This window comes from Narcine bancroftii, chromosome 4 (genome assembly GCF_036971445.1).
Source record: "Narcine bancroftii isolate sNarBan1 chromosome 4, sNarBan1.hap1, whole genome shotgun sequence".
NCBI classification, from domain to species: domain Eukaryota; kingdom Metazoa; phylum Chordata; class Chondrichthyes; order Torpediniformes; family Narcinidae; genus Narcine; species Narcine bancroftii.
In genome coordinates, this window is record NC_091472.1 from 300,387,858 (window position 1) to 300,406,167 (window position 18,310).

The 18,310-nt window shown below is 36.9% G+C and overlaps 1 protein-coding gene across 1 annotated transcript in view; it reads right to left on the minus strand.

Annotated features, from left to right (window-relative positions):
* phgdh (phosphoglycerate dehydrogenase) overlaps window positions 1–17,876 on the minus strand; it is a 40,712-nt gene extending 22,836 nt beyond the window's left edge. The window contains exons 1-5 of the mRNA XM_069935686.1: window positions 17,641–17,876; window positions 16,564–16,715; window positions 15,092–15,157; window positions 13,541–13,595; window positions 13,132–13,230 (exon numbers count right to left, since the gene is read on the minus strand). Of these exons, the coding sequence (XP_069791787.1) occupies window positions 13,132–13,230; window positions 13,541–13,595; window positions 15,092–15,157; window positions 16,564–16,715; window positions 17,641–17,775 (507 nt within the window). The 5' untranslated portion in view covers window positions 17,776–17,876. The remainder of the gene's footprint in view (window positions 1–13,131; window positions 13,231–13,540; window positions 13,596–15,091; window positions 15,158–16,563; window positions 16,716–17,640) is intronic.
* Window positions 17,877–18,310: the final 434 nt, after the last annotated feature.

The following is an 18,310-nucleotide window of genomic DNA, read 5'->3' on the forward strand; positions in this document are numbered from 1 at the left end:
GCTCTCTTCATAATTTACACAGAATCCAGTGCAATTCTGCAGTTCATTTAGATACAAACTAGAGGACACAAGTTAAGGGTGGAGAGGGTTGGGGAACATTAGAGGAAATTTATTCACACAGAGAATGGTGGGAGGGTGGAATGAGCTGCCAACTGAAGTGACTGTGGGCTCAATTTTAACATATGATCAGTTTAGACAGATACATGGATGGGCAGGGTTTGGAGGGAAATGACTGGGTCCAAGTCAATGGGACTAGGCAAAATAATAGTTCAGCACAGACTAGAAGGGCTGAAATGCCTTTTTGCATGCTCTTATATTCAATCAGTTTTGGCTTCTACCAAGTACAAAAGATATCATGTAAATATGCATGTGCTTTAATAATAATCAACTATCAGAGAATATTAAATGTATACCATCACTATAAATTAAATAGTTGCATTGTTCACAATTTGCATTGCAAACAACTTCTCAATGGGATTTAGGAGTTGCCATCTCCTGGGTAACAATGCCAATATAGAAAAACTGTGACAGAGTATAGAGAAATGTTTTTGGGAGATAAATTGGGAAAGGTTTGTTAGAGTAGGTTACATGCAAAGATTTTAAAACAGATCTTGGGAGGGGAGGGACTGGTCGAAGCCCTTGTGGTTCATGCAAGAGAAGTGGACTGGCTGTCTAATGTTTCACTTGGAAAAAGATAAACCAAAAGGAACTCTGTTGTGACCTGAAAGAAAGGGGTCATCTTCTGGAGAATCCTGATGGGGCAAGTTTCGTCAGCAAGACACTGAGGTGACTGATGGAAGTACATCAGTTATGAATGTCCTGGAACAACACATCTTTCTCTGAAAACCAACAAGAACCTTCCTGAGTGATAACCATCTACCTTTCGAGCACCAAAGCCTGGTGAACTTTATACATGTTAAATTCTGTCCACAGTATAAGAATTGCCTGCAACCAGTGAACTTGGAGGAATGAGAAGTGAGATTGGACTGTGAACCAAAGAACTTTTCTGAACTGACACACACATGCGCTTAGAATTAGAAGGGGGTTAAGTTAGGTAATTTAATAGTGATAAGTTAAAGCATAATTCTGTTTTCATGTTTAAAGATAATTAAAATCAACTTTTGTTTAAGTAACCATTTGTCTTGGTGAATATCTATTGCTGCTGTGTTTATGGGTCCTCTGGGCTCGTAACACTACATAAAAGTTCCAGACACAACTTAAATGGAGTGATAATAACAAAATGACGATAATAATCTTCTTGTCATTTACATTGTACAAAGGCACCAAAATTCTTACTTCCTACAACTAAAAAGGTTAAAAACTACAACTAAAACAAAACATACTGCAATAGTATACTTAACTGAATTAAAAAGAGACAATAAAGAAATTGTTAACAAAAATTCAGCTATCCTTACTTAGCAATAAGGCAGACAGTCCTTTTATGATGTTGGAGCAGTCCCTGATTAGTGTAACAAGTGGAGGTTCAAGAGCCTGATAACTGTTGGAAAGAAACAGTTCTTGAACTGAGAGATGCTGGCCCTCTATCCAAAGATAACAGTGAGAAGAGATTGTGACCAGGGTGATGGGGGTCCTTTAAGATGTTGGATACCTTCTTGAGGCAATGCCTCTCATAGATATATCAATGAAGAGGAGGCTGGAGTCTGTGATGGACTTGGTTGTGTTGTTAAATTCGAGTGCCTTCTGCACTCCTGGGCAGTTGAATTCCCAAACCAGGCATCTGTGCAAGTCTGACAATTTGACGACATGCTAAATCTCCTCAGACTCCTAGAAAGGAGGTGTTTGTGTGCCTTCATGGTCACCTCAATGTGCTGGCTCAAGAAAGGTCTTCTGAAATACAGATAAGAATTTAACTCTCCACCTCATCAATGTGGACAGATGTGTGGCCCCTTGACCTCTCCTTTATAAAATCAGCAATAAGCTCCTTGGCAATGACATTGAGAGCAAGACAGTTGTTCTGGCACCACTCAAGTTAGAATAACATTTTTATCAAACTTGGAAAAATCCATACTCTAAAAAATGTAATGCACAAGAAAAAAATAGTTATGGTAGATTTGCCTTTCCTCATCAAGCACTGAGGAACAGCAGCAGTAACACAAGTTGGGCTACAGCTGAGTACAGGCTATAGTTTTGGTCTCTACAATACAGAAAGGATCATCAGGCATTCCTGACAAAGGGGTGAGCACCAAAGCATTGAGTGCCTTTGATTTTATATGGATGCTACATGACCTGCTGAGTTTCTCCAGCACTTTTGGGTATTGCTCCACACAGAAAACATCCAAGATCACAATTAAAATTGGTACTATGAGAAAGCCAATGCCACCAATACTTTCGGAGCTAGTAGATTATACGTGAGGGGAACATCCAGGTTGGGCTGATTATCTCTGGGGAAAACCAGGAAGATTTAATTGAGCAATCAATTTCCACTTGTTCTTGCCCATAGCTTTTTATTTCAGTCTTTCTTCCTTTCAATATTTCTTAATTTCAATCATATAATTTTACTACCTCTTGATTTTCTTTCCCTTGCATCTCTACTCCTTTCACTCTTCCATTCCTTCTCCACCCCTTATATCCTTCCATCACATTTCTGGTCAGAGTGTAGCGATTTGGTGGTAGGGTTATCAAAAATTAGAAAAATTGACATTTATCCTGTTATGTTTAAGGTCATCCAAGAGGAACACGAGGTGTCCAGACTGCCTGTAGATCATGGCCTGCAATCATCTTGGATCTTCTTGTCATTTCAGGAAATTGCTGGGTCCTCCACCTCAAGGGACCATCTGAAAAATGAGGATTTTCTCCACTAGAAATGTCAACAACTGGTTAAAAACTATTTAGGGCAGTAAAAATAACTGCTTCTCAATTCTCACATTGAGCAAAAAAAGTTGAGAAATAATTATTTTGCTCAACCAATGGAAGGATCGGTAACTGAAAGGGAGAAAACTGGAAATACTAAGTTTGAGATCAGGAGTGAACAAACTTGCTTAACGCAAGAACCAGATACAATAAACTTCAGATTTTTGAGAGCCACAAGACAAAATTATACAGGTTTTTACTTTTACATGCACATTTTGTTACAAAATTGTTATATTAAACACATGTACATAATAATATTTATTCATGCATGTAGTTTTTAAACTTTTAATTTGCATTAGTTTCAAATATACCAAATATTTTCAATTGCAAGCCATGCCCACTAACACCACCAACATGAGCACCAGCTTGTAGGATTCCATGAGCCACACATTATATGTGAAAAGACCAGTGTGTGGCTCGCAAACCACAGTTTGACCTCCCATTCTAGATGAACACCTGAACAGCCATATTATGGCAGTGCCAGTGACTGGGGTTTGAATCTAGCTCTATCGGTAAGGAGTTTATACGATCTCCCTGAGTCTGCATGGGTTTCTTCCAGGTGCTCCAGTTTCCTCCCACCCTTCAAAATGCTCAGGGATTGTAGGTTAATTGGTGTATTTTGCAGGGCAGAAACACTTTATTGTGCTGTATGTCTAACCCAAATCTGGGAAGCAGGATTAACTAGGGACACAAAGGGAATAAGAGCCACCTCCTGTGCTGGAAATATTTATGATTTCCAGCTCATGGCATTCTCATACAACCTTATGGTACTCATTTCACAACATACATTTTCACTTCTTTCAAGAGTGTTCAATTGTAAATAAGAATTGAGGAAAAAACACAGTAGCTGCAGATGCTGGAATCTTGAGATGACAAGGTATTGCTGGAAGAACTCAGGAAGTCAGGCAACATCCACGGGTAAAAATGGCCAGTCAACATTTTGGGTTTGGACCCTTTATCAAGACTAGAGGGAAAGAAGTGATACACAAATAAAGGGGGAAAAAGGCTAGGGGAGGGGCCCCAAGATGTAATAGGACAGAAGATGAGCAAAGGTTCAGAGTGGGCAGCCAGTGAATAGCTGGGGCCAGGGTCTGGACTATGGTTGCAGCCTGAATATGAGGGATCAGGAACACGGGCAGGTTTTCAGAAGTAGCTGGGGTCTGGAGCACTTGTACATTTGCTGCTCCCTTTAAGCTCAGAATACTTTATATATTTGGGTACTAAAAAGAGAATCCAATAACCTGTAAAACCTGCTTTCAAGTACTATCAAAGTCAGGATGCCAGACGAGTCTGTTTTGCAGTGGGGGCTGGGTGGGTAAAAATGGAGAACAGCATGAGCACAAGCTGATTATTCAATGAGGAAACAGAGACTGCTTCTTCTAACCAGAAAAAAAACCTTAAAATTACATCAGAGGAAAAATGTTGCACTACATCAATCAGCTGATATTTTGCTTGGATGCATTTCATGCCAGAACTCTCTAGCACAAACAAAACCCAGCAAATGCCAAGAGAACCAAAGTGAGTGTTATGCAGCTCAGTCCTATAATACTTATTTTCAACTGCCAAGCACAATGTCTTTCAACACTGTGGGAATGGAGAAAGGGACTCAAAATCAACAGGAAAACATACAATGGGGATATAAAAACTGCTTTTAATGAAAGAGACTTTGAACAAAGTTAGCTTGGATACTTCCTAAACAAATTGTACATCATCTTGGTGGTTTTAAGTAGCTTCACAAAGCTATTTTTATTCTTGAATTGAGTTGCTAGTCCAGAGGACTCCAAAAACAAGCAGCAATCGATATGCACCACAACACAGGGTTCCTTAAACAAAAGTAGTTTTTAATTATAATTGAACAAGAAAACAGAATTAAACCTTATTACTTAACCTACCTAACCGACTTAATCCCCCCCCCCCTCTAATACTAAGCGCAGGTGTGTGTAATTTATATTTAAGATTAGAAAAGTTATCTGGTTGCAGGCAATTCTTGTTAATGCTAACATCTGTGAACAATACAAAGTTCACCAGTCTTTGGTGCTTACCACTCAGGAGGGTTCTTGCTGGTTTTCAGAGAAAGATTCCTTTTCCAGGACATCTGCAACTGATTCCTTCTCAATCAGTCTTGCTGACAAAACTTGCCCCCTTCAGGGTTCTCCAGATGATCCTCTTTCTTTCAGGTCACTTTTCAGACTGCCAGTCTTCTCCTTCGAAGAGACAACCTTCCAAAGTTTGCCAGCTTTGTTCTTCCAGAACTGATTTCTGTCTCCTCTGTTTCACACCCTCCCTCTCTGAGAGCAAAACTGTTGAGTCTTTCTGCAAAAAGTTCTCTGCAAAAGTCCTGCAAATATTCTGTTTTGAAATGTGTGTGTACAACCTGCTCTAGCAATTCCTTCCAAACCACCTCCAAATACTCTGTCACAGAGTTAAAAAAAGTGTAATACTCTAGAAGGTCCCCTTCTATACACAATGTAATGGATCAGTGTTAATATTAATACTAGGTTAAGCTATATTTCTTATAAATATGTCTTAAGTAATGCATACAATACATTCAGAAGTGATGTCATCTTTCGGACTAGTGATATCTACAAGCCAGAGGTATGAAGATCACATGGTTTCTAAGAAACTGTTGCTAACAGCTGTTAAAGATTCCAGTAAATGGTCACATGATTTCAAAGAATTGGAACTGATCTCATGTAAATGTCACATGATTTGGAGAAATAAATAATCAAATTCAGAGATTTTGAATCAGAAGACTCCAGGAGTTGAGAAGACAAGACCCTGTGATGCCCACATAGGAGTACAACAGTCATCTCTAGAAAGAAGGTCTTACTATATCACAATAGCTGTAACATCAAGAGAAGCAAGGGGTTGAATTACAGTAGCCAGAATAGGAGGAGAATCCTTGTGGGACACACCAGTGTTAGACCTTTGTGAAACAGAGTTGAATTACAGTAACTGGAATAGGTGCAGGTATGTGTTACTCCTAATAAAAGGGAATACAAAAACAGCAAGTGGATTTCAAACCAGGGACCACTCCTGACTGCTCTTTTAAGAGATAAAAAGGGGGCAGCCTCATCATGAAAAGAAACTCATGAACTCTTAAGCTAAGAGGGAGCCAAAGATCACCAACGTGAGAGTTTAAGAATAAATCTCTTCCTGGGAAATCAACTCAACAAGATTTGAGAGTTTGAACAGTTACACCTCTCCAGCAACAATTGAGAGACGCATAAACAGATGGGTTAAGTTTAACTCAAAATTTATTAACAATTGTCAATAGCAGAATTAACTCAATCTTAACACCCAAACACAAGCCATTATGGCAACTATATACTAAACAACAGATATTTATAATGTGTATTTGGGGGGGAAACCCAGACCATTACAGTCCAAGCCCAAAATGCCCATCCCCCTGAAAAAACCTCAAGTCAGTCAATGTCAAGTCTGTCAGTCAAAAAGGAACAGCTCAGAGTCTAGTCTCCAGGCTTAGCATTCTTAGTTTAATTGAATGCTGGTCTTTTAGTTGGACATGGAGACAGATGGCCGTGATCACTGTAGACTTACGGCTTTCTTGAGTTTCGAATGTGGCAACAATCACCTTTGATTTCTCACCCAGTGACCTCCTAGTCACTACACGAAGTTCACGCCTCGAAGCCCACTTCAGTGGGACCTCTGTCACACAAGTCTTCCCCTCTAAACACCCGGTCTTGGGTTGTCAAGAGACTCCTGTCACACAAAGTCCTCCTCTTGGAAGGATACTGCAGTAAGTCCAGGTCAGACACATACACACTGTTGTGCAAACTACTGTCAGGTTAATAACAGTGCTGGCATCCACGGACAAAGTAGCTCAGTCTTCTTTCTCTTGCTGAAACTACTGGATGAGCACGCTGACAGTTACGGACAGCAGTGCTAACACCTGTGAACGAAGCAACTTGGTCTCGTTTGCTGAAGCTGCCGATCGTCTGACTGACTGGCCTCCAACCGATTAATCAGTTCAAAACTCAGCGCTAGGTCTTCAACTGCCCCAGCATGTGCCTTCAGCTCTCCTGATTGGTGGAGAGAGGTTGACAACAGTTGGTGCGTTCTCTGCAAGTCCATCAGCTTCCAGCGTGTGGCTCTTGCACTTCTGACAGCTTTAATTTCTCCCAATGCTGTTTCAGTGCTTCCCACGTAACTGTCAGTTTTCCCAGCAGCGCACGACACCTGGCCTGAAACTTAAATTGTCCAGGTCGATAACAGAGCAGTCCAAGGACTGAATCAGTATTAACAAACACTTTATAACTGCTTTAACAATTTAAAAGAACCTGATGTTTCATGAACTACAATTTAATGAAACTTCAAGTTCAAAACTATTTTAAAATACTAGGCCTTAAAACTAACTTTTCAGACTCAAGTTCAAACAGAAATAGTTTGGACTTTAATACACACACATTTATACAATTACATTTGCGCATAGTGGGGTTTAAGCCTGGAGGTCAGTGAGAAAGGTTATGTGGTTAATAGTTTAATATAAAATTATTTTAAATTTATCTCTGTTTAGCAAATCTTCCATTACTGTTCCTGTGTTAGTATTAATGGTGGTCAGTTATTTCATAACAAATGTGAATGGCAGTTTTGGGAGTGGGGGGGTGAAGAGAAAAAGATTGTTTGGTTGATCTCATGGATACAAACTCAAATGACATTAATTTTCTTTAAAAGCATGCAAAAATCAATATATTAAACACATCCTGAATCAAGACCAGGATCCTGAACCAGTTTCCTTCTAAATTACTTGTTTTACATACAAACAGGCAGCAATGGTAATAACAAGACAGTTGTATTTTCAAACAATATTTTATTATGAATTATTAATAACAACACTTCTTACTTAACCCCACTCTGCGCAAATGTATTTACGTGTGTGTTAAAACCCAAACCACTACAGTTTAATCTTGATTCTGGAGTGAAGATTTTAAAGCTCAGGGTCAGAAAGCTTTTGTGCTGAAACTCAAAGTCTGTTGTCTTTATTCTGATATGTCTTTATTACTTGGACAATCAAACTCTAATGTAATGATTGGGGGAGATTTGAATGTGGTACTGGAGCCTTTATTGGATAAGTACCCAAGAGTAATTAAGAAGTCTAAGATGGCAATCCAAGTGATTAATATGATGGCAGATGTGAATTTAATTGATATTTGGCGAAGAGTTAATCCTATAGAGAAATATTTTTCTTTTTATTCCTCGCGACATAATTCTTTTTCTAGAATTGATTATTTTTTAATATCAGCACATTTGCAGGATAGGGTTACATCTGTGGAGTATAAGGCTAGATTGGTTTCGGATCATTCATTACTATTATTAGAATATTTGAGTTCACAAGATGTTCAGAAAGCTTCAAGATGGAGATTTAATACTATGCTATTGCAAAAACCAGAATTTATTAGTTTTTTTAAAACAGCAAATTGAAATTTTTATTGGTATTAACTGTAATTCTGTTTCTAGTCATTTTGTTTTATGGGATGCAATGAAAGCTTTTTTGTGAGGCCAAATTATCAGTTATGCCTCTAAAGTAAAGAAGGAGAGAATTAAAGAGATTGAAGACTTAGAGAAAAAGATAACTGCTACTGAAAAATAATTTCAAAAACATGCTACTGAAACGCAAAAGAATCAGTTAACTAATTTAAAATTTAAATATAATGAATTACAAACATATCGGTTTGAATGTTTAATGAATTGAACTAAGCATAAGTTTTATGAATGGGGTGAGAAAGCTCAAAGTTTTGTCATGGCAATTAAAAAAGGAACAATTATCTAGGATTGTACCAGTGATTAGAAAGAAATCAGGTATTACTTTTAATCAAAAGGAGATTAATGAGGAATTTTGTAATTTCTATAAACAATTGTATACTTCAGAATGTAAAGATGTAACTGGAGACGCAATAGATTCTTTCTTGAAAAATATTAACTTGCCACAATTGAATCAAGAAGATAGACAAGAGTTAGATAAACCTTTTAGACGATGAAATAGAAATGGCAATAAGAGATATGCCGAATGGAAAGGCACCTAGTGAAGATGGGTTTTCTATAGAGTTTTATAAAGTTTTTTATGCTGATGTATCTTCTATTTATAAGGATGTATTACAACAAACTTATAATACTTTTCAATTACCTGAAAATTATTCTAACGGAATAATTACGGTTATACCAAAAAAAGATAAAGACCCTTTACAGGTTTCTTCTTATAGACCATATCATCGTTAAATGTAGATTATAAAATTGTAGCTAAAATTATGGCTAATAGATTAGCTCAATATCTGCCTAAAATTATACATGGTGATCAAACGGGATTTATAAAAAATAGGTATGCATCAGATAATATTTTATGGTTAATAACCTTGATAAATAAATCTAAATTTCAGTTGAACTATCCAATAGTGGTTTCATTGGATGCAGAAAAGGCTTTTGATAGAGTAGAATGGAAGTTTCTGTTCAAAGTACTTGAGAAATTTAGTTTTGGTTCTTCATTTATTGGATTGATAAAGGCTTTATATAATAGCCCGAAGGCTACAATTGCTGTTAATGGCCAAATTTCAGAATCTTTTAGTTTGACAAGATCTACTAGACAAGGATGTCCGTTGTCACCTGCTTTATTTGCTATAGTTATTGAACCTTTAGCACAATTAATACATCAAAATGAAAATGTTAAAGGTATGAGAGTTCTGAATGAGGAATACAAGATTAATTTATTTGCTGATGATGTTTTATTATATTTGGTGGATCCGGATACTTCTTTACCTGCAATTCAAGAATGTTTAGAAATTTATGGCCAATTATCTGGTTATAAAGTAAATTGGGCTAAAAGTGAAATTTTGCCAATTTGTAAAGATGATTATTCAGTGTATAAAAATATTACAAATTTGAAGTGGACTATACAAATTAAATATTTAGGAATTAATGTTAATACAAAATGTCAAGAATTATACTCAATTAATTATCTTCCTTTAATAAAAAGGATTAAATTAGATTTAATTAGGTGGAGGGATCTACCTTTGGGTTTACTAGGGAGGATTAATACCATAAAAATGAATATTTTTCCTAGAATACAATATCTGTTTCAATCAATTCCTTATTTTTTTTTTTTAAGTTTTTTTTAAGGACTTATATAAAGCGATTAGAGAATTCTTATGGAAGGGAAAATTTCCGAGAGTAGCAATGAGAAAATTGATGTGGGATTTTCAATTTGGAGGTTTAAGATTACCAAATTTTCAGCATTATTACGAAGCAGCTCAATTTAAATTTCTTAGTGCATTAATGAATATGGACGACCCACCTAGTTGGGTAAAGATAGAAATGGCGGCTATTTTAGAAAAATTTCCTCATGAGTTTTTGTTTCGATGGAATAAAAATTTACTACGAATTTACGATGTGCCAATATTGAAACATTTATTGAATTTATGGACAAGTAAACAAAAAATAGGGACTTAAAAATATATATTCTGGAAGATTGCCATTATATAATAATCAACTTGTTCCTTTTACGGTCTCCAATGCCACTTTGAAACAATGGGAAAAGAAGGGAATAAAAAAATTAATCTGATTGTTTTTCTGAGGGTTGTTTTTGTTCCTTTGATGAATTACAAAGGAAATATGGTATTAGTGGAAATTCTATATTTGTATATTATCAATTAAGATCTTTTGTAAAACAGTTATGTGGTCGACATATTTTATTACCTGAATCTAATTTTGAAGAATATGTACTTTCAATACCAAAAAAGGGGTATATATCTGATTTGTATTGTATTTTACAAGAAATTGATAGTAAAAAAGACTGGGATAAAGATAAGTTGAAATGGGAAAAAGATTTAGGACATAAAATAGCTGAAGAAGCTTGGATGGAAATTTGTCAGAATAGTATTTGGAAATTAATTAACGCTAGACTAGCGATGATTAATTATAATTTTATTCATCAGCTATATTTAACACTAGAGAAATTTTAAAAATTTGGTCTTAGTAAGTTGGATTCTTGTTTTCGATGTGATCAGACGGCCAACACTTTTTTTTGCATACTGTTTTGCTTTGTGATCAATTGCAACAGTTTTGAAAGGTAGTCAATCTATTTTTAACAGTTTATATAATATCCATCTTGTATTAGATCTGATATATTTTTATTAGGGAACATGCAATCATTAATTGATTTAGGTTTAGAGGATTATCAGATTTCCTTTATCTATTTAACTTTAGTCGTGACTCAGAAATGTATAGCACTTACTTGGAAAGACAAAAATATATTAACTTTAGATAAATGGTATTTGGAGATGAAATTTTGTTTGACTATGGAAAGGAGATCTTTTTCAATTCAGGATAGGAGGTCTTTTTATAAGTTAAAGTGGACTCGGTTTGCTAATTATATGCATTTAAGTTTGATTTAAATATATGTTTAAGCGTGATATTTTAGTATTGATAAAAAAATTTTGTGGTTAAGTTTTATCTCTTTTTTTGTAAGTGGGTATTTTTTTTCCACATATAATATTGTTAGTTTTATTAACTCTTCACTCTTTATTTTGGGGGAGGGCTGGACTAATTTTAAGTTAGATTACTAATATTGTGTTACAATTGACAGGGGGGTTATTTTGTGTAGTTTTCTGATGTAATATTGTAATCATACCATTTTAATTTTTTTTAATTTTTTTCTTTAAATGTAATTCTCTATTGTATTCATGTTATAAAATTTTAAATAAAGTCTTCAAAAAAAATTATGGAGAAAGTGTGAGGCATCAGATTTCTTTAAAATGTTGCTCAAAAGCAATAATGAAGCATTTTGAGACATCAAGTCATTAGACCTCTTAAAAACTCAAATTTATTTTGTAGAGTTGTTTTCAGAGCAATGTTTCTTCATACGAATGATTTTCTCTCTTGCATGGAGATTTTGGAATCTGTTCCACACAATGAATCTGTCCTTTTCAAAAAAGACTGTAAAGTGGCTATTTCCTTTCACAATGATTTTACAAACCCAGACAACAGTTAAATGAAGTGCCCATATGGAAAATGAACTGCTCTCTATCTTAAAGAGACAGTCAGAAGTGATCTTCCTCCTTCAAATACCACTTATTCTGTGTTTTCCTTTGACCAGAAATAATGTAACAGTACCTGTTATGGTATTTCAATCCTGTGTTACTCACAGGATGTCCAAGCAACTGCTTCCATCGTGTGTTAACTACAGGATGGCCAGGCATCTACTGGTTTCAAAATGTCTCTGGTTCCAGTAATGTCTCATCACATGATGTGACATCATTTGTCTTTGAAGTTTATAATGTCTCTTCATATTTATTTGCTAAAAGCATCTCTAGACACTTAGACCCACTTCAAAATTATGAATCTAAAGCAAAAGACTACTGTCTACTGAATTAAAAGTCCTGCTTGTTTCTATAGCTGCCTCTGAATTTCTAAGTACTAAGCAAAGTATTGTATTTAAATAGATAGCTTCCTTGAGCAACAAGCAGTTCTTCTTGAGTACTTCATTTTTAAGACTGTTTACACAGGTTCCACCGAACAAATGGGTTCCAAGATTTGCCAGCTTCTATTTAATAAGAGGGTAATGGTGTGTCTGTAAAATGTAAATGTGTAACCCTGTTCCAGCCCACAATCCCCTCACTAATATACAATTCTATAACTTAACTTTAAAGATTAATATGAACACAAATCTGTTACATTTGAACTTACAAATATTATTTCAAATATCCATTTCTTATTGCAATATGGTTTTTCTCTGGATTACTATTGTAAAATTAGGCATCACTGCTTAGAATCCTTGGATACAATACAATAATCTATTCTGCAATTCCAAAAATGTGCATTGTAAATGAAAATTAGCCAGTGTTGTGCAAATTTCCATCTACTGTTCAATATTCCTCTGAACACTTTAAACAAAAACTGACCTAGCTTAGGTCACTGCTAATCATTTTTGGCCCGAGTTTCACATTCCCTCTTATCGCTGAAGCATTTTAGGCATATATATATATTTTTTTAAATTAAATCACAATACTGTCAAAACTTATGTTTTTTAAGTTTGAGCATACAGACTTTCCTGTTAATCCCATCTCACCCCAGTGGTCATTTTATCCCTGGAATTATCACACGTTTGAGACACAGATTTCATATTGTGTAGTTACATCTCTAAATTAAAATGTTTATTTGGTGAGATATTCCGTCATTTTTAAAGTATTAACAATATTTCTTTTTTTAAATTAGCTGAACTCTCATGCTCCATCATGCAGCAGCATTTACCTTCATTCCAAACGACTGCATTCTTGTGGCTACTTCTTTGCCAATTCTTCCAAGTCCCACAATTCCAAGAGTTTTCCCATATACCTCCATGCCCATGAACTATGAAGAAGTTGAGATCAAGATCATATGGATGGATCTTAAACTTCAGAGCAAGAAAAATACAACTAATAGATCTTCTGCTCGCGTATACTTCCATTGACTTCTTTTCAAATGTTTTGTCACTCAATACAAAGAAAAATACTTCACATTACTTTCGAATATATTCATTGACTGTTAGAACTCAGCATGTCATAATACGGTATTCTAGCCAACAAAGTTTAAAAATTCTGAAGACCAATTCCCCCTCCCCCCCCACTTTAATTTCAGGCCACCTGTTTGTGCATTTGAGGCATCCATCACTCTACCTCACCTTTTTTCTCTCCCAGTTTCCAGCTCTCATGGAAGCAGCTGCCTGGGGAATTTTCCTAAAATAGCAAATTGATTTTAATTTATCAAAGCTGAAAAGCAAATAGCTGTAAACATTTACTAATATTAGCCACAGTAAAAGAGTATCATAAGACAATGGAAATGGAGATATTCAATGGGTTAGGCAACATCTGCAGCAAGAAAAACAACTTGAAAACCTTTCATTAGGACATTTTTTAGATTTCCAACATCTGCACATTTTTTAATTTTCAATACAAAACTAATTTGGATTAAGATACATTTTGCTTGGAAAAAAATCCTTAAAATGGTATGATGCCATTCAGTTTAAAACCATGAAGTTTGAGACTATTGACAGCAAAAATATTAAAACTTAAGAGCAGGTAAATCTGCAAATAAACAGGAGGAAGATCTTAAAAAGTATTATCTAATAAAACAGTCTGCTTGTCAAGAGCTGAAACACTGATTGACAAAATAGAAAACAAAATAATAAAGAGCAGTGTTGTCACAGGGGAGAGCAAAAAAAATATTGTAAGAGCAACATACAGGAGGAAAGAATAGAATGTAAAGATTAACAAACAACTTCACAAGTTTCAGCAAAAGTAAAATATCAATCATCTTTAACCATATAACCATTTACAGAGCAGAAACAGGCCACGTTGGCCTTACGAGTCCGCACCGGTTCACCAGAACAACTCCACTAGTTCAAACCTCCCGCTCACCGCCAATAACCCTCCAACCCCCTCACCTCCATGTAGTTTTGTTATCTTAACCTTCATTGAGAGATCTGCCAATTGATTCACATACTGTTGACAGGTAGATCTCAGTCTAATTAAAAATTTTAAATGTGCGATTTTGTGTTTGGGGTATCCACATATTAAATAAAGGTGTCCATTTTAACTTTGCTTCTTCAGAGTTGGAGTTGGATGATTATTAGAGGGTCATCAGCATGCAACACCAACACTACAAATTGATTTTTAGATTAAGAACTTAAATATAAAAAGATATTTCATTTATTAATGATGGATTTTTTTGACTGAGTGTTCTGATTTAATAATTTGCATTAAAATATGAATTTTTTTGAAAATTTAATTTAAGTTTTCCATACGTGTAATAATAGCTGTATAAAGTACAACAATCAAATATTAATACCAAATCTATTACACGATGATATAAACCCCAACCCCTTCCCCCCACTAAACTAGCCCCAAGAGGAGAGAAATAAGAAAAGGAGTAAGTAAAAAAAAGAAAGAAACTAGAATAGAAACCTGGCTGCAAGTTCCCCCTCACTACACAGAATTAATTGTTTACCACTTTTAATTCTTTCAAGGAGGTTAACAAAGTTCAAGACTCAAGGAAGAGGTCTATAAATTAATTCCCTCAATTCTTAAGTATGGGTGCCAAATTTTCAAAAATAGACTTGTTTCTCAAATTTTAAGTGATCTTCTCCAAAAGGAACACAACTACACATTTCTGCTTTCCAACATTCCATACCCAAGTGGATAAAAATATACAAATTGGTTGAAAAAAATCTTACCTGGCCAAACACATGATCATTGCACAGGTCATTTCAGCAGCACTGATTGTGTTTCCATTTGGCGTGCTTCGGAGAAAAATTGTTACTGTTCAGTTACTAATCTTTTGGATTCTGCAGAACTCAAAGTAAAAGGATAGGTTCGCTTGTTCATGAAAAAAAATGATTTGTCTTACTCCATTACCTTTAATATTTTGTATATGGAGACATTTTTGTTACAAGTATTCAAATAATAGAACAAAATCCAATTCAGTGACAGGAACCGTCTGGACAGTTTCATAACTTTTTGACCCTGGTAATTCAATCCAGTGTCCTTCTACATCTGGTCCACAAATTATTGCTTGTTAACAAGTAGTTTTAAATAATTTGTTTTTAACATCAGCAACAAATTTGGACTGCAGAAGCAGTGTGCATCTGGGAAGCAATTCATCACGTTTCAAAGATCTTCAGTACTCATGCAAAATCAGGTATATTTGTTTGAAAAACAATGGTCACCTAATGGTGTTTTCAATGAATGTTTCCACAGCATGAAATTTACCAGTCTGATAAAGCTTTGTTCAGCTTCTGCAAATTTCTGAAAGTAATAATGCTCTTAAAATCAGTTATATAGCATAAAGGACCACCATATTGCCCCAACAAAAATCCTACACTGATCCCATTACTTTTCCCATAACACCTCATTCATTGGCCGCCCACCTAGATGAGAGGACTGTAAGTGGCAATTGACAGATCTTTGGAATTTGGTGGGAAACCACAGTATCAGGAAGAAACTCAAGGGGCAGGGTCAGCGCCAAGAGGGAGCATCTAGTGACTCTCCACCTGCCCCTGGCCGCATGACTAGCATGCATCAAGTGTCAGTAGTATGCAATAAAAGCAGCGCCCTCGTCTCCTTCGTTGGAGGGGTGGATGGTGTTCATTTTCATGGATCGTTATGACCCAGCATCCAATACACTGCCCCCCCCCCCCCAGCCCCATTGACAGGTAGATCCCAATATCTAATAGCACCCCTCTCCCCCTCCATGGTCAACAGGTAGGCCCCAGCATCCAATACTACCTCCTCCCCCCCCCCCCCCCACTTTCGACTGGTAGGAATAGCATTCCCACCCCCACGTTGAGCAAGTTTATGAGTGTTCCACTGCATCCCCCTCTAATACACTAATGCCCCCTTTCTAATGTTCGTTCTGGCACGGACCCTGCCAAGAGGATACGAGGAGAATGTGGGAACTTCGTACAGGTAACATTTGAGGATATAGTTTTCTAGAATAGAAAACGATTAGCTAACCATTTTAGATCTGGCACACTGGAGTATGTACAATTAATAATTAAGTGGATGTTTCTGCACCTATTTAATATTGTCAAAGAATATCAAATGTCAAAAAAAATTCTATTTTCTGTTCTGTTAAAGTCAATTATTTCAAGCAGACGACTTTCAAATCTAATTCCCCATTTATTTTGAGCAATCAAATTATGCATACTTCATCACAATAACTCCATTCCTTGTTGAAGCATCCAAGTCCACGTTATCCACTCCTGTTCCAGCTCTTCCGATAATCTTCAAGTTCTTTCCAGCATTTATGACATCAGCTGTAACTTTGGTTCCGGAACGGATTATAAGTCCATCATAGTCCTAATAAATAATAATAATAAATTAATACTCTCGTTTGATCCTAATATGTTAAACAGACCAGGGAAGGCGGCGTAAACATATCGCACCAATTGTTAACGACAGGGCGCATTATATAGAAGTGGATTCGCTCCATTTTCAGATTTCCCTCCAAATACATGACATTTTTAAAAATATTTTCACGCGAGGGGGAGTCTTTACATGAAACATCCGCAATTTATATCGTTAAAGCTTCTTTTTGATTTCCACCAAGAAGGAAAAAAAATCTTTTCAATGAATCAAGGGACAAGTATCAAAATTAATGCATTTTCGGAGGAAGCTTTTGCAAAGCTCGACTGCTCGAGCTTAAATTGGAGCCTATTTGCCTCCAACCAATTATATAGAGACTCAAGCTAACAGGCTTGAGTGTGCTAAACAGAAAACAGCCCCTCAAAATCCGCAACAAAGACCAACAAGTTCCCATTAGATCTACAAAAATTTCCTAAAAACCACTCAAGCCCTATATATTCGACCCTAAAGTCTTGGGTCAAAACTACACTGGGAAAACTGGATAAATCGAGGTTGAAGTGCCACGAAGGCTCAGAAAATGACCTCGAAGTGGATGAAGTGCCTGCTGCATGTACAGAGTTTTGGCTCCAAAAGAACCGGCGGCTGCCCAACGCTTTGCGCTCGGAATTGAACTTCTCGGCGCTGTTGCATCAGCAAAGAAGCCTCGTTGAGTGAGCCCGGAGGCAACCGCGCCTGCAGGAAGAGACAGAATACAAGGGCCACGGCAAGTGCGTTGCCATTCATTACCCAGCCATTTACTGACAACGGGGCTGGGAGGAGACGAGACCGCTTTCAACGAGACCGTAAACCGGCCGCGCCGCCCCGACCACCTCGTGCAACCGGCCCATCTGAAACGAGAGTTTCGCCCCTTCATTTGTACCTTCACTTCAGCGAGCAGCTCATCCTTGCTCACGCTTTTCCTCTCCCCCACTTTGATTCCGTTTTCCTCCAGGATTTTCCTGCAACTGGCAGCTACACTCTCGCAGATGAGGAGACTGCGAACCGTAAAGGCCATTTCTCCTTCCAAGTTCGCGAGGGAGAGCGTTCACGAGCTCGTCAGCCCCCGACTGATTAAAGCTGCCCACCGGCCCCCGATTAAAGCCGTCCGACCCCGCCCACCGGCCCCACCTAATCAAAGCCGCCCACCGGCCCCGCCCACCTGATCAAAGCCGCCCACCGGCCCCGCCCACCTGATCAAAGCCGCCCACCGGCCCCCGACTAATTAAAACCGCCCGACCCCAGTCCTCCCTAAATATTAAACATCCCAGCGGCGACTTGCAAATGAAAACACGAGATGAAAAACTTTCAGTCTTGTCAAACCGGATGATCCGATTTTGAACACTATTTGATCACATTGTAAAGAAATGAGCAGAAGTTATTTTTTTAAGTAATTGGAATTAAAGGTGCTCACAGTTCACGCAAATATTTGGTAATGATAATAATTATATGTGGAATTTTGACAGGGTACATTTCTTCTTTGGCTTGGCTTCGCGGACAAAGAAGATGCGCGGTTTGAGGCGAGATCAGCCCACTGGCGGTGGTGAATGTGG